At 41.0% G+C, this 16147-nt stretch overlaps 3 protein-coding genes across 6 annotated transcripts in view; all 3 read left to right on the forward strand.

Annotated features, from left to right (window-relative positions):
- Positions 1–669: 669 nt before the first annotated feature.
- Positions 670–6464, forward strand: denr (density-regulated protein). Of its 2 annotated transcripts, none has more exons than XM_029281518.2 (8): positions 670–952; positions 1446–1558; positions 1661–1680; positions 1796–1880; positions 4718–4807; positions 4934–5050; positions 5143–5282; positions 6149–6464. In XM_029281518.2, the coding sequence occupies exons 2-8, from the start codon at positions 1456–1458 to the stop codon at positions 6191–6193; spliced, it is 600 nt and encodes a 199-aa protein (XP_029137351.1). In that variant the 5' UTR covers positions 670–952; positions 1446–1455; the 3' UTR covers positions 6194–6464. The 2 variants fall into 2 exon arrangements, with proteins under 2 accessions (XP_029137351.1, XP_020511073.1); XM_020655417.3 differs by having other exon boundaries at positions 671–840.
- Positions 6465–6585: 121 nt separating this feature from the next.
- On the forward strand, positions 6586–8610 carry LOC110000214 (hydroxycarboxylic acid receptor 3-like). The gene has a single exon (XM_020655416.3). It carries the CDS (start codon positions 6871–6873, stop codon positions 7855–7857), a length of 987 nt encoding a protein of 328 aa, XP_020511072.2. The 5' UTR covers positions 6586–6870; the 3' UTR covers positions 7858–8610.
- A 134-nt stretch (positions 8611–8744) lies between these two features.
- The window catches only part of clip1b (CAP-GLY domain containing linker protein 1b), a 38320-nt gene continuing 30917 nt past the window's right edge, over positions 8745–16147 (forward strand). For 2 of the 3 annotated variants that reach the window (XM_065965766.1, XM_065965768.1), the window contains exons 1-7: positions 8745–8875; positions 12175–12347; positions 13557–13979; positions 14070–14200; positions 14383–14507; positions 15011–15212; positions 15421–15618. In XM_065965766.1, the coding sequence (XP_065821838.1) occupies positions 12257–12347; positions 13557–13979; positions 14070–14200; positions 14383–14507; positions 15011–15212; positions 15421–15618 (1170 nt within the window). In that variant the 5' untranslated portion in view covers positions 8745–8875; positions 12175–12256. The remainder of the gene's footprint in view (positions 8876–12174; positions 12348–13556; positions 13980–14069; positions 14201–14382; positions 14508–15010; positions 15213–15420; positions 15619–16147) is intronic. The other variant, XM_065965767.1, reaches the window with a different exon arrangement.

Raw genomic sequence — 16147 nt, forward strand, 5'->3', positions numbered from 1 at the left:
AATCGTTAAAAGGAAGATTTTCAAAATAAAAGTAGGCTAAACGAAGCGCAAAGTGCTGAGAAGCCATCGCGTGTTTTAAGATTTTTAGTTTCATTTGGAATCATATAACACCATTTGGTATTGAGCTTCCAAAAAAAATGGAGTCAAATAGTTTAAATTAAAAAAAAAAATTGTCTTTAATAATTTAGTCTACACGCCGTGCAATAAAAAAAAAAATAATGCCCATCCTGATTCATTGCACCTCATCATATTGATTTAAATGGTTCTGTCAACACCAAAGCTCAAGATAATCAGTTTATAAGGTTGACAGGTTGACTTCATTCACGAAAAAACCAGGACACAACACCTTCAAAACACATCAAGGCGAACACAGAAAGACTCAGGAAGAGCTTCTTTCCTCAGGCTGTCCGGACTGTTACCTCCATCTCTCCCAAGAGTGTGGAGAGAGAGGGAGAGGCCGAAGATGCTTGTTTAAATATCTCTTGAGAACGGGGTTTTGTTGAGGAGGATTTAGGGAATGTGAGTAATAATTAAATCCAACAGATGGCAGTAATGCATACTTTTTTTGGATGCCCAGCTGCCAATAAAATCCAAAGAAGAAGAACTACACGCTTGAGTTGAGTCGTGTCTTCCTCCGGTCACCAGGCGGCGCTGTTGCGTTCTGACGCCGCGTTAACATCCGCTACAACAACTAAAACAAGAAGCACTACTAGGCGTGCTCCAAGTACGCCAACTAACCCTTATTCAATAAGAATGCCAATCTGAAAGTCAAACTAACGTGAAATAATGCGAGCGGATTCACTGAAAATACAACAATTTTAAGAGTATTAGTTTGTGGGGGTATGTATCGCGACATTTTCTCAATGTTAATCCTGTTCGCTTGTGCGTTAGCCTCGTTAGCATGCTTAGCTTAACCCCCTTACACCGAGGTGCTAACGGGGCTGACAGCTGGGTGAGTCAACGTTACTGGATGAATGAAACCACTCAAAATAAAAATTGGTGATAGTTCTTTTGGCGAGGTTGAGTTTGTAAAGTGATTACAGTGCTCTACTGCAACTTTGATATTAGAAATGCAAACATTGCTTCAAGTTTTGTACCTTTTTTTTAAAATGTATATTTTTATAGCCCACCGGTGTGTAGAATAGCCACATGGGTTAGCCAGCTAGAAGCTAGTTGATTATTCCAAGCTTTTGAAGGCAAGTAGTAGTAAGACTGCAGTTTTCTTTGGGCTCTGTGGGAATGTGTATCTGCTCTGTGCTTGCTGACAGTAAATAAAGATAATCAGAGTTTGTTAAGCATGATTAAATACTGCCATTGCTTATAATCTCCTTTTTTAAGATTTATCCTTCACCAGTTGTGAGGCTTGAGTGGATGCTCTTATTTTCCAATCTTTATTTACATCAACATTCACACATTTGTCCTTTTTCTATCTGTCTCTAATCCAGATAAATTGTGATGGCTACTACTGAGATGGAGTCTGGTTCCTCAGAAAGCAAATCAGAACATGGACCAGTTGACTCCGATTCAAAGCACCCACTGAAAGTCCTTTATTGTGGAGGTACAGTGTGTAACATTTCACTCACGCGTCGATCTTAATGTGATTTATTACAGCACCTTTTTTTAAATTGTGACAGTGTTTTTTATTCTCTTCCTCTTGCAGTGTGCTCTCTACCTACAGAGGTACGTGTAATGACCAAACAGCTACATTCATTTGATGTTTCATCGGCTTACTCATAAATAACCTCCCGAGCTGTTTTACTGTTGTGTTACTGACTCTGCACTGTTGTATCTGCAGTACTGTGAGTACATGCCGGAGCCAGCCAAATGTAGGCATTGGCTCGAGAAGAACTTTCCGGATATATTTGCGAGAATGACTGTAGGTAAGTACCAACTTTTCTTATACGAGCATACTGCGAATGCCTTATCATCTTATACACGCTCTTAGTTGAAGCTACGTGTGTATATTGAGAAAACATATTATACCCATCTGGATTTATTTTCACAAAAGTCTGTCAAATGTAAATTTATACATTAGGTGTCCTTTCCGTAATACACGTCAATGTCCCACACCTCTGTTTCATCAATCAATCAATCTTCATTTGGATAGCAAATAACAAATGTAATCTGAAGACACTTTACAAGAAGCAGGTAAAAGACCTTCCTCTTTGTTATTTAAAGGGATACTTCACCCGTTGAAACATGAATCTGTGTTGACATTGGGTCATATATGTAGTAGAAATGTGAAATACATTTTGAAGTTGGTGCCTTCTTGGCCGAGAAAAGGCAGAAAGTGTCTTTTTGGCTCATGTGGATGAAAGACACCAAATCCCAGAATGCACAGCACCGCAGGCCACTCCCACTAAGGTCCTCTATTTCAGAATCAGAAATACTTTATTAATCCCAGAGGGAAATTCAATTGTTACAGTTTATCCAAAATATACAGTATAGCAGAAGAAATATAGTAATAAAAACATGTACAGACATTTACTTCAACACATAAGACCATTTCCTCAACTGATTCCAAGATTTCTTCCAGAATTGATCTTGGAAATCCCGGGTAGAAAACGGACTCTATATCTGTGTCCATAGGCAAACAGTGAGAGCACTACCAGTCCACCCCAGCTCAAGCCGGCCCAGGCTCCTCGTCCTCACCACCGCCACCTTACGTCTCGGCTGCTGTGCAGCAATACAGCCGCGAGACGGTTGCTGCAGACAGGCCGGTCTTGTGTCACAGTGACCAGCGGCCGTAACACAAGACCGGCCTGTCAGCAGCAGCCATCTCGCCGCTATATTTATATTTTTTCGCCGTTATTAGCTTTCTCCATAGAGCCTGTTAGCATAGCTTCCAAGAAATATTCCGGACGTTAAGTTTCGATTCTGGGAGTGAGTTCCCACCCACTGATCTGTGATTGGTCTGTAGTTTCAGTGGTTGAAAATATGAGGAACTAGCGTTGTAGTTTCACCCCGCTAACCGCAACAGCTTCCAGTGACACAGGGGAGGGAGGGAGAGAGAGGGAGAGGGAGAGAGAGAGAGAGAGGGAGAGAGAGAGAGAGAGGGAGAGAGGGAGGGAGGGAGGGAGGGAGGGAGGGAGGGAGAGAGAGAGAGAGAGAGAGAGAGAGAGGGAGAGAGGGAGAGAGGGAGGGAGAGAGAGAGGGAGAGAGGGAGGGAGAGAGAGAGAGAGGGAGAGAGGGAGAGAGGGAGAGAGGGAGGGAGAGAGAGAGAGAGAGAGAGAGAGAGAGAGAGAGAGAGAGAGAGAGAGAGAGAGAGAGAAGCCAGTTTCCCTGGTTGTCTAAGCCTATAGCAGCATAACTAGGAGCTGGTCCATACCTGCCTCAGCCCTGACTATAAGACTCATCAAAAAGGAAAGTTTTAAGTCTATTCTTAAAAGTACAGAGTGTATCTGCCTCCTGGACCCTGACTGGTGGATGATTCCGAAGGAGAGGGGCCTGATAACCGAAAGGCTCTACCTCCCATAGTACATTTAGAGACTGTAGGTACCACGAGCAGGCCTTATAACCGAAGGCTCTACCTCCCATAGTACATTTAGAGACTGTAGGTACCACGAGCAGGCCTTATAACCGAAGGCTCTACCTCCCATATTACATTTAGAGACTGTAGGTACCACGAGCAGGCCTTATAACCGAAGGCTCTACCTCCCATAATACATTTAGAGACTGTAGGTACCACGAGCAGGCCTACATTGTGGGAGCGTAATGTTCTTTAAAATGTTTGGCTGTAGATTCAAGGTGCTGCACACCTGTACTCATAATCTCAATCAATCTGAGATTTCCCCCAGAGAGCTCCTAACTTACCCTTTAAAAAAATCTAGTGCCGTGATTCAAAGGTAAAATAAGGAGCAGCAAAGAAAGTGCAAGGTTGACAAAAATATCAAATCAAATCCAAAACAGATAACACAGACTAAAGACATATAGCTTCCAGAATGTTTGACATCACGTTTGCTCTTGTGGATTAACCTCTTCACATGCTGATAGTAATATTTATTTGCTTCACGTTGATGTACCTTGTGTTGCTTTGGGTAGGAAATGTGAGCGCATCTCCGACGAGATCGACCACAAACATGATCACTGCACGATCCAGTGTGTAGTCTGTTTAATGAACTCCCTGTCATCCAGTGTTTTCAGAACGTTTCTCTTGTGTTTATCTCTTTACACTTCTGCTTGAGAAACTCTTCAGCCTCTTAAAAGTCCTCCTCACTTCTCCTTTGAAGTGTTCTCCCTTCGCAGCTCTCTTAAGGGCTAAGACGCTTTGTGAATTGCTTTCATCTAAACAAGTCTTTACTTGGAGGGGATTTTTGATGATACTAAGAATTTTCTTAAAGCTCTAAGAATACGTGCCCTGTAGTTTGGTTTAAAACGGTTAAAGTGGGAGAGTATTCGTTTGACTGTCAATCGAATAGTGTTCCATTTTCATTCCAGCACAAATGACATGGTTAAATATATTCAGAAGATTCACATGAAAGCCCTGAAGCAGCAAAAGATTGTATTTGAAAACGAGGACTGAAGTTGATCAGAATAATTTATAAAAAATCTGAACACAACTTAAGTGTCCAGGAAGAGACCAGGAATCCTGAATGTTCTCACTGTCTTAAACTTCATACAGTGATCAGCAGTTACGCTAACTGTTAACTTTATACAAGAACGCGCTTTGTTGGCGGATCGGTTTTGATATTTTTCCCATTTTCCTTCCATCCAACAGGCCCGGCATCAAATGCACCCAAGCAGGAAACCGGCACTGGAGAAGCTCCCCCTGTAGGCGAGGAGGAGGAGAAGAAGAAACAGAAGAGAGGTGAGTTAGCCGTACATGTTTTCAACATCAGCGTTACGGTGCTCATTTTAAGTGAAATGAAAATAATAAGTGAAAGGAAACATTTGCGAGCTGCTGTCTTTGCTTTACTTTTCTTTTTTAATTTAGGTGGAAGAGGCCAGATCAAACAGAAAAAGAAGACGGTGCCTCAGAAAGTTACGATAGCAAAGATCCCAAGAGCCAAGAAGAAATATGTCACACGGGTTTGCGGCCTGGCAACATTTGGTAAGAGTTTTGTGGTTTTCATTTGTGCTTCTGCTCCTTCTCTGTTAATGCTTTTGTTTTTCTTAACATGGATTTTGTGTTGACTCCCTCAGACATTGAACTCAAAGAGGCTCAGCGGTTCTTTGCTCAGAAGTTCTCTTGTGGTGCCTCAGTGACAGCAGATGATGAAATAATCATTCAGGGAGATTTTACAGATGACATTATCGACGTGATTCAAGAGAAGTGGCCTGAGGTGAGCTGTTCAAATCCATTTTTATCTTGCTTTCTTCATTCCCTCCAGCCTGTTCACTCTGGGACATTCACCACTGTTTGCTAAAGGCGGTTAAGTAATGTTGGCTAGTAAAGTCATAGAATCTAATAATACATAAGCCCATAATGTTTTTAATTTTAAACTCAACACCCCCCATCATAGGAGGACAATTTATTTATATCTAAAGATCTATTCTGACGTGGACTCGTCTCCTCGCTGTATCCAGTTCTTATATAACCCGACCAACCAATCAAATGTTGAGTATTTGAATAGATCATGTTTATGATTGGTCAAACAGACCAGGACAAACTAAAATACTTTTCAGTTACTTTTTACATTTTGAGATGAAGCGAGATGTCCATGCCTACATCCTGGGCCATTCAGGCTGTTTTTTTTTAAAAAATCTTTTGACCCCTACTTTAGGGTCGCTCAATGAGGCAGAATTGGCTTAGATAAGTTGCTCTAAGTCTGACCCATTTTTTTTTAACAGTTTGGTTTAAATTTAAGCAAAGCCAAGGGGACATGGGATTTTGGAGAACGATGCGATGATCATTTAATTTGAGTAAAGACTCACAGATCTGGCTGCTCTTAAAGTAAACATTTCCTTTTTCAATTGTAATGAAAATTGACCTTTTCTAAGTAGATTGTGTAACTCCTTTGTTCCTTTTTAATTAAAAAGTAAGTCATCATTTTCTAAAACGGCTCAAACCTCACTTGAACAGCACACACACACGCACTACCACATGTATCCATACATTTGAAACCTGCTCATTTCAATATGTCAGCTTTTTCAAAAACAAGCTTTGAAATCAACTCCTGATGTCGGCCCGTGCGTCTCTGTGTTGCAGGTGGATGATGACAGCATTGATGATCTGGGCGAAGTGAAGAAGTGAAGACCAAATATGCACTTTTAATGAAACGGATGTGACCTGTAACAGCAACAAACACCTGGCCAAATGCACACATTGATTCATTTTCTACCTATTTTATTTACTGTTCATAAAAAGCTGCGGACTTGGCCACTCACTTGGCATTATTATTATTATTTTTTTTTAAGCTAATAACTGCTTCCTCTCGTTTGCCAAAGGTGTGGTATGACGCGAATCCCTCCCAAATGTTCTTCACTCAAACAAACTGTAGGCTAATAAATTTCAGTCTCCTTCACCTCTACGCTCTAACTGTACTTCTTTCTGAGTTTGTTTCACGAGGTATATCTAAAAAGTCATTTATTTTTCAGGGCTTATGTGAGTCACTTAAATGGCTGCAGGTTGCTTGTTTTTGCACGTTATCCCCACGAGTCAACCTTATTCTGCTGCATAATAGTTTTATAATGAGGCTGTGCTCCCCAGTCAGATAATATTTACTGTTGTTTCCATGCTCCTCTGGGTCAATATCACTTCCCCAAAAGATAACGGATAGTGCACAGATGCTCGCTCCACTGAGGAATAAGTATGTTTGTCCGAGAATCATTTGCATGAGTTGAAAATCACCTGGTACAGCGTTATGTACCTGTGTTGACTCAGTGTGGAGCAGCAGATTGGTACTCACCTCCTTATCGACGTTTTAAAGCATGAATCTCACACGCTTTGGTGAGTGCTGCGCCTTCGAGTCTCCCATCCTAGACCAGGTTTTGCCTCCGATACTGGTCCTTGAGTTCATGTTTGGACTGGCGGGTAACGTTGTGGCACTGTGGATGTTCATCTTCCACATGGATACATGGAAGCCGAACTCTGTGTACCTGACTCACCTGGCTGTTGCAGACTCCATCGTGCTGTTCTGCCTCCCTTTCAGAGCAGACTATTACAGACGGGGGAAAAACTGGCTGTACGGTGACGCCTTTTGTCGAATTCTGCTCTTTTTGCTCGCTGCAAACCGTGCTGCCGGGATCTTCTTCCTCACGGCTGTGGCTGTCGACCGGTACTTCAAGATCGTCCACCCTTTGAATCGAATCAACAGGTTGGGTCTTTGTTACGCTCTCTGGGTCTCGCTCTTTCTCTGGGGTCTGATTTTTCTCGCTACCGGGTATCTTCTCGCTGATCAGCACTTTTTCACAAGCAACAACCGTACTCAGTGTGAGAGTTTCAACATCTGCATGGGCTTCAGCCCCCTCTCCACCTGGCACAACACTTTCTACATCGTCCAGTTTTTCCTCCCCACGGCAATCGTCGCTTTCTGCACCATCAGAATCACCTGGCAGCTGAAAAGCAGGACCGTGGACAAAAATGGGAAAATCAAACGTGCCGTGCAGTTTGTCTCCGCTGTGGCTCTGATCTTTATTACCTGCTTCTTCCCCAGCACCGTTTCACGCATTGCCGTGTGGATCCTCAAGGTGTGGTATCAAGAATGCAAGTATTTTGAGACGGCTAACCTGGCGTTCTACACATCCGTTTGTTTCACGTACTTCAACAGTGTCCTAAACCCGGTGGTGTATTATTTCTCGAGCCCGGCATTCAGCGGCACCTTCCAGAAGCTCCTGAATAAACTGCTGAGAAGGAGCAATGATGAAACTGACACTACTGAGAATGACATTTCCACGGTTGATGGTAGAAGAATATAAAACCAGCTACTATTTCAAGCTGTTACATGAATGCATGATGCATTTCAAAGTTCAGGCTACTGATTAAAAAAAAATATCCTGATTTATAACTGTAATAAGATTTAGTGAAGAGGTTATGCTGTGACTGTTACAACAAAATTGAACAGCCTGTAAAATTAGCAATTTACTGTTGTGTAAACAGCAGGCTTAACATAACCCCTCAAGGGTGAAAGCCCAAATCTATTCTGTTAGTGAGGATTATGACTTTCATTTAGATTTTCTAATAATGACTTGGTATAAAAAAATATTAACTTGGTATTGCAAATTTTATTTACAAACCTTTCTTAAATATTTTGTGGAAGTTACTTATTTTAGAAAGATACTTTTTCTGAGATGCAGAACTGTCATTATTCATATACCAAATTAATAATTTATTATTGGCAAGTCCTAACTTACTGTTATATATAGCTGCATTATTGTAGAGAACAATCTGCATTCTGAGATACTAAGGATAATACAATATTAATTGTAAGAGATTACTTTATAAAGTCTTTTATTTGGAACATGTACCTGCTCATTACCTAAAAAAAAAAAAAACATTTTTAGATTGCATCCTATAAAAATGATTTGGCAGATTTTCCCATCTATAGTGAAACTGGGCTGCAATACTTGTATGTGTGATTGCGCTGTTAAACATTGACCCACCACTAAGATATTTCAACTTCTTTTCTTTTCTTCCAGTAAATAAAGAAATAAGATAACCTGTTTAAATTTTGCAACTCTCTTGCCGTTTCTCTTTGTGCCTTTCTCGAAATCTTTGAAATTGTCTATAAAAAGAGGTTGGATGTCGGATGAACTGAGTTTACGTTCTGTCCCGTGAAGGCATCATTACTTCCCAAGGTGACGTCATTCTGTCAGACGGGCTGGGGCTGAGGGAAAGTAGAGCCGCTCGGAAAAACATGTAACGGTGCGAGGTTACGCTGCACCTACGCACCCACGACATCCTTAACTGAGACCCAGTTCCACCAAGAGAGACCAAGTAAGAGATCACAGAGAATATTTCCACGATTGTCCGCTCTTCTTGTTGCTGTATTATCATCTCAACAGAGCCCTACGCAGTAAATTAACAACTAGTTTTGAGCTAAATCTGAAGCTAGCTAGCGTCCAAGAGCGCATTCCGTTAGGGAGAGGGAGAGAGGGGGGGGCGCTCAATACAGATAAATACAAAATCAAAGAATAAGTTCAATGTGTGACGCTGAAAAATAACATGTTTGATCAAGTTAACCCGATTATGTCAAATAAAAATGTTTTAATATGTTGAGGGTAAAGTGGTGCAGCAATTTCAAGTTGCTGGCTTGTGAGATGCAGCAAGTGAAAGGAGCCCAGCCCATGCTGCACAAACAACAAGACCTGTGTCCTCATCTGCTACAATGACTTATTATATATTCATGGGAGATTTGTTTAAGGCGAGACTGTCCTTTTTGAGGCTGAAAACAAAAGCAGTGGGGGTAGTCTGACATGCTGCTGGAGACTGAGAGAGGACTGGATGAGATTTGACAGCTCTGGGTGTGCTCGGTTGTTTTGGTCTGTGTTCAGGGAGCAGCAGCAGACAAGGGCTTGTTCCTGTTACCTGCTCAGTGCATTGGATTATTAGTCTATAAAACAGACGTCTTCATTCGCTGACATTTGCATATACGGTAGGTACAGTCAGATAAATATGGACAGTCAGATAAAATCGTGTAGATAAAAAAAAAAAAACATGCTTTTATTGGGTTTTAATCTACTGGGGGAACTCATCTCATATCAGCAACTATCCAATAACGTGTTATTCACAGGTCTTGTGGCTATCTGTTTATTAATTTTGAAGTTCTGGCAACATTTTTGATAAACCCCTGAAGGTCTCCTAAACACTTACATCTATTTTGTGTTTTTGAACTGAAGTTGAGATTCCTGAGCAGTCATTTTCAACAGGAGCCAGGATCCTTTGGAGGGGTGTGAATTGAGTGTTCGGTCTTCATTTTTTTTTTTACAAAGAAACAGTTCTTGTTTGAACATTGTTAGGACTGTATGTTCTGGATACTTCCTTAACTCTGGCTAAAAGTTCAGAGGGCTAGTCGTTTGTTTGACTTGAGTTGTTTTGTGGACTTTTAAGTTCTTGATTCATCCTTTTAAAGAATAGTTTCTTTGAGCGTTCCTTCGTTCCAGGGACTAACATAATATTTTTGGTTAAAATGCAACAACATATAGTCTTGGTGACTTGTGTGCAAATCAACCAACATTTAAAAGGTATGCCAGATGATATTTTTTTTTGTTCGATAATTTCAAAGTAAAGTTTCTTACAAAATAAGCAGAGAGATGTGCGGTTTGCAGCTACCGGTATGTGGGTAGAAATCAGAGCTGCTGCTTGAGAAATGGGTTAAAATCTTTCTAATTAAGCAGCAGATGGAGTATTGTTTTATTTAAATGGTAGAAGAGTCAGCAAGGATTTTGAATTTTTTGTAGAACAGCTGTATGTTTTTGTTCAACAACCTCTGTTTTTTTTTTTTTTTTGATAATTTCAAGGTATTTATTTTTCATGAAAACAAAGGCTCAGCTCTGTGACTAATGTAGAGTTACTGCAAAAATTATCCACTTATGTTTTTGTGTTCATAAAACACAAAGTGACTTAAGGAAAATGTTGTAAGACAGCAAAACAAAAATAATGGCAAATAAACTGTTATGTACATACATATAGGTATAAAAACTGAAATATACATAACCCAGCACAAAAAAGTGTATCATCGACTACTATCTGTAAATGAGTGTGTTCCCCACTGCTCAAAAAACCCCAGTCAACCCAGCCCACGATGAAAACTTCTGCCCTTACTGTCGAAAATTCCTCGAGTGCAAATACTTTAATAAATGCTCTGAGTTCCTGTCCAGAAACAATCTGTTTGACCCAAATTAGCCTTACTTTAAGTAGGGCCACTCTACTGAGACTTCACTACTGTCAGTAATGGAATCGCTTTAGCTAAAGCTGCTGGTCAGTCCTCATTTCTATTGCTGCTACACCTGTCAGCTGGCTTTCAACGATCAAATCCTTTTGTCCATGCTACTTGAACTTGAGCATCTCAGGATCTGCCCTCTGCTGGTTCGTGTCCTACCTCTCAGGGAGATCTTTAGAGTGAGGTGTCCAAAGCGCACAATTTATCAACAGGGGTGCCTCAAGGGTCAGTGCTCGGTCTCCTTCTCTTCTCAATATACAGTACACACCCTCACTTGGTGCAATCATGCGCTCTCATGGTTTGGTTTGTCATACCATTGCTATGCTGAAGATACCCAGCTCTTGCTGTCATTCCCGCTAGATGACTTTACAGTCTCAGCAAGAATTTCGTGACACCTTTCTAAAATCTTTAAATGTATAATCGATCATGATATTGACGACGATGATGACGGTATTTAGAATGGTTTTGATGCTGATTTGAACTCACATGAGCAGCTGTCGATGTTGTTGTTGATGATGATTACTTTAATATTTCTTTAAAAAGAAAAAAAAAAACGTACTGATACTGACTTAACTGACGTTTTTTTTCCTCCTCTCTTGATCCTTGCTCATGTTGTACTTACTCTCTTATACGTTGCTTCACACAAAAGCATCTGCCAATTTAATAAATTGTAGAATTATAGAAGTTGTATCTGCTATTTTTAGGCAAAAAACTGACACAAATGAATAAGCAAGACTTTTAAGATGTAACAGATTATTTACATACATACTACATAGAGTAAGGAGTTATGGAGAGAGTGATATGCTGAAGCCTTCACAGTGTGAAACAGAATGTCTGTGTTGACCTAGTTACTCTAAAATGAATCATCTGCTTTTATTAATAAAATACATGAGCCGCTGCCTGACACCTACAAGACCTGCAGAAACCAAAATGTAGCTCATCGTCCGGAGAAAGGCCCGTCTCACGCTAGAGTCTCATTTCATTTAATTAAAGCCATAAAATGAAACACACTGGACGAGTGTGAAACTGTACACATGGCAAAAGGTCAGATGATGTCATCTTTATAGATGGTGATAACAAATAGCCTGGCAATAAACACTGGGTTGTGGAAAAATTGTTGGAGGTGTTGTGGTTGCAGTTGGAGACAGGAGAATTGATCATGTTTTATAATATTGAAGAATAATATATTTGATTATTAATGATGGCCAATAGAAAAATAATCAACATTATCATTACTCCTAAAATAAAACAGATTGCTTGGGTCTTATGTGTTTGTTTTTTTGTGTAGTAGTCCACCAAAAATGTGTTTTTATATTTTGATTGATTCACAAAACAAAATGTTTGGTTTTTGCAGCTGACTTCTTTTATGGAGTGGTGGGAAAGGCCCAGTCCCCCACCCTGATCAGGCCAAACCCACAGGCGACAAAGCTGCAGCCATGAGCACCACAGGCAAGGTCAGCGGGCTCAAACCCCCCACTAAGATAGCCCGACCATCTGGGGTGCCAGCAAAAACCTCTCCATCGTCTGGTAAGACAGAAATGAAATAACTTAAAAAATACTGTTGTGTTGTTTGAAGTATCTCTTAAACCACTCGGTTACAGAATTACTCTCTTCCATTTACTTTAGAGGTTTTTGTGATTAGTCGTTTTATCCTCACTTATCATTAAAGCTGTTTTAAATCTCCTTTTGTTCATTAACCGTCTGGTCATTTCTCTTGTTTTATGTCCTTGTTAAGCTCTTTCTTACTTTAATTTGGAAATGTGAGAAAGTTCAGGTGGAGGATGTTATGAGTATTTTAACTTTTCATAATATAAACAAGAAGATAAATATGAACTGCACAGTGTGAAAGTGAAAATGAGCCTATAAACAAGAGGAATATAATGCAAATATGATGCAAAGCTGGATTGTATGTTGCGGTGTTTGCACTGAGAAACCTTTCAGACCTTTATTAATAACACCTGGCTGTCAGTGTGATCACAAAGATCATAATTTAATCAGCAAAGACCTGCTGAAGTGAATTGATCGCACGGACCTCCTAAGTGTGATGGGATGCAAACACATATGTATGTTTAATAGTGTGTTTTTGGCAGTAGTCATTTACAGAAATGTTGTGCAAAAACAAGTCATCTATGTGTAAATTGTACTTTGAGCAGCATCCACAATATACCTGAAGAACAGTTTATTAAGACCAGTCAAGTATTGAATAAATAAATGGAAGCTGCAGTCACATAAGTCATTTAAAAATATATATGTTTAAAAAAACGTCTGCTGCCTTCCATCACGTTTTTCTATCATGACACAAAGAGCTATGATATTAATGCTGTTTTTTCCCCCTTTTCTTAATTTTTAGTTTTTTACTAAAAGGGGACATATTATATAAACAAAACACTTTTACAGTGTTTTTGAACACTGTATTGTATGTAAGAGACATTTAAAGAGACACACACCAAAACGGAGCGTTCTGAGAGAGCTGGTTTATACAGGGTCACAAACCTCCTCTGGTGCTTGATTCATGTTATATTTTGACAAAGGCAGAGCAGAAGTTTCATTTAGACTACATCGACTGTTTGAAAAAGTAGAAAATGGGTATAATAGGTCCTCTTTAATCTTTGTTAGAACAAGACAAAGCACTAAGAGAAAGCCTTACCACCATCACACTGGCTTTGGATAGTACTAGTGTCATTTTCTAACAGTCTATAACCCAGCTTTTAGTTGATGTGACTGATGTCATTACAGGTACTCAGAAGCCAGTTCCTCCGGAGAAACAACACGGCAGTGTGACCTCCCCGACCCAGGAAGACTTTAAGATCGGAGAGCGGGTCTGGGTCAACGGCAACAAGCCCGGCTACGTGCAGTTCATCGGGGGGACTCAGTTTGCTCCCGGGCAGTGGGCGGGGATTGTGTTGGACGAGCATATAGGGAAGAACGACGGCTCTGTGGCGGGGGTCCGGTACTTTCAGTGTGAAGATGGGAGGGGGATCTTCACACGTCCTTCAAAGCTCTCCAAGACTGTGCTGCCTGAAAGGGAGGCAAACGGAGGGCACGCCAGTCCAGCACCAGGAGCTGCTGCACCAGGAGCTGCTGCACCAGGAGCTGCTGCACCAGGAGCTGCTGCACCTGCAGCCAGCGAGTCTGCACCTGCTGGAACAACCTCAGCTGGTAAACATGGACAACACCTGTGTTTTTTTTTTTTTTTTTTTTTTTTGTTTGCTTTGAAATCTTTTCTAATAAAATGTTTTCTTTGTTTAGCTCAGGGCAGTGGCATCAAGACTGCACTTCAGCGTATGCACGTTCAGTCTAGCGAGTCAGTGTCGAACCTGTCAGACACAGAATCCATGAAGAAGATCAAGAGAGAGCTGAGGCTGGGAGACCGCGTGCTGGTAATTGTTGGTTATAAAGCAGTATCAAACACACAGTTCTACTTACCTGATAACGGCTGGTTTGTATCAAAATCTGGTTCATCAACAAAGTATGTTTAACATTCGCTTGGTGTTGTGGCCTATACAAATCACAATATGGAAAACGAAAACTAAGGAAATGCTTTTTGTGTGTGTATGCGCAGGTGGGTGGTACAAAAGCAGGAGTGGTGCGATTTCTGGGAGAGACAGACTTTGCAAAAGGGGACTGGTGCGGAGTGGAACTGGATGAACCACTGGGAAAGAATGACGGAGCTGTAGCAGGGACCAGGTAAACAACATGGACAAAGAGCCATTGTAAAACATCTGTTTAATTACAATCATAGAGGTTTGGTTTGCAATAGAGGTCCATACAGGCAATACATCCTAAAAACATCACAATGACATCAATACACACATATGAACCATAACCACCATGGATATCATCATGATGGATGTAGGTGAGATAAGCGACATAAAGACCAACAGTATAGGCATAGTAAAAGTGTACAGGCATCAATGCCTTCAGCTTATTTAAAAACTCAACTGCTGATGGGACAAACGACCTCAGGTTAGATTTGGCCCTCCCAACTACAGTGAACCTGCTCCCTCTCGGCAGAAGTATAAAATCTGCATGCAGGAGGTGCTGAGGGTCTTCCAAGATGGCCTTTGCCTTCTGAGTGGCTGTTACTTGGAAAATATGGCCAAGATCATTCAAGTCAACGCCGACAATCTTTCGGCAAAGTTTAACCAGCTGACGTTTTCGGTCTATGCAACGTCCTGTTTCCCTCTCAGATATTTCCAGTGCCTGCCCAGATACGGCCTGTTTGCTCCGGTCCACAAGGTGACACGTATCGGCTTCCCCTGCACCACGCCGACCAAGGCCAAGAGCTCTCGGAGGAGGTCCACCCTGAAGAGGAGCCCAAGTGCCTCCTCCATCAGCTCAATCAGCTCCACCACCTCCTCCATCAGCGGCAAACCCAGCCGAGCTGGACTGGCAAGTGTTACTCTGACCCAACAGACCTCACTGCAACAAACCTCACTGTCTTTTATTTCAATTTTCAGTTGATTATGATATATTTTTTCCTCCTTTGTCCCTTTTTTGCAGCCTTTTATACTTGGTATATATCGCTGGCTAAGACGATCAGATCAGAATATACAATTTTTAAATCAGTATGTATCCGTCACTGTGTTTTTTTTTCCAGCTGACAGAGACGTCTGCTCGATATGCTCGTAAGATCTCCGGCACCACAGCCCTCCAGGAGGCTCTGAAGGAGAAGCAGCAGCACATCGAGCAGCTGCTGGTGGAGAGGGACCTGGAGAGGTGTGAGGTGGCCAAGGCAACGAGCCATGCGGGAGAGGTGCAGCATGAGTTGGTGCAGCTGAGGAAAGGACGGGATCAGGTAAAGTGCATGTGCACATGTTAATGTTAACTGCAGTCAAACAAAAAGACAGGCAAAAAAAAAAAAAATCAAGGGAAATGATGACTTTCCTCTCTGTACTGATATAGATTTAAAAAAAAATAAAAAAGCTATTTTAGCTTATGTAACAGCTAAACTAAAAAGTCTGCACACAATGACTCATGCATAAAAACATCTTTTAATCACGACTTATGAGGCGGAGACCTTCCTCAACTTGTTAATTCCTAAGCCATGGTCCAACAACAAGCATTACAAAATACATTAAATTATATTTTTATGAATATACATGATAACTTCAGTGTTCTACCTCTATCTCTGTTTGTAAATCCGGGCTAAAAACACATTTTTATTCCTCTGACATTTTCGGTCAACTAATCCTTTAAGCTCTTGTTCTTTTTCTGCTGTTGTGTTTTTGTGCTGGTTCGTTTCTCTTTGTGTCTTTTATGTCTCCTTTTGCACAACACTTTGGTCACCTATAGCTGCCTTAAGTATGCTCTGTAAACAAACTCGG

This window comes from Labrus bergylta, chromosome 17 (assembly GCF_963930695.1).
Source record: "Labrus bergylta chromosome 17, fLabBer1.1, whole genome shotgun sequence".
Lineage (NCBI taxonomy): Eukaryota > Metazoa > Chordata > Actinopteri > Labriformes > Labridae > Labrus > Labrus bergylta.

Coding starts and splice junctions, on each gene's coding strand:
- denr (XM_029281518.2), top strand. CDS start 1,456: ATGGCTACTACTGAGATGGAGTCTGGTTCCTCAGAAAGCAAATCAGAA. Junction 1,681..1,795: donor TGTGCTCTCTACCTACAGAG/GTACGTGTAATG, acceptor TTGTATCTGCAG/TACTGTGAGTACATGCCGGA. Junction 4,808..4,933: donor GAAGAAGAAACAGAAGAGAG/GTGAGTTAGCCG, acceptor TTTTTAATTTAG/GTGGAAGAGGCCAGATCAAA.
- LOC110000214 (XM_020655416.3), top strand. CDS start 6,871: ATGAATCTCACACGCTTTGGTGAGTGCTGCGCCTTCGAGTCTCCCATC.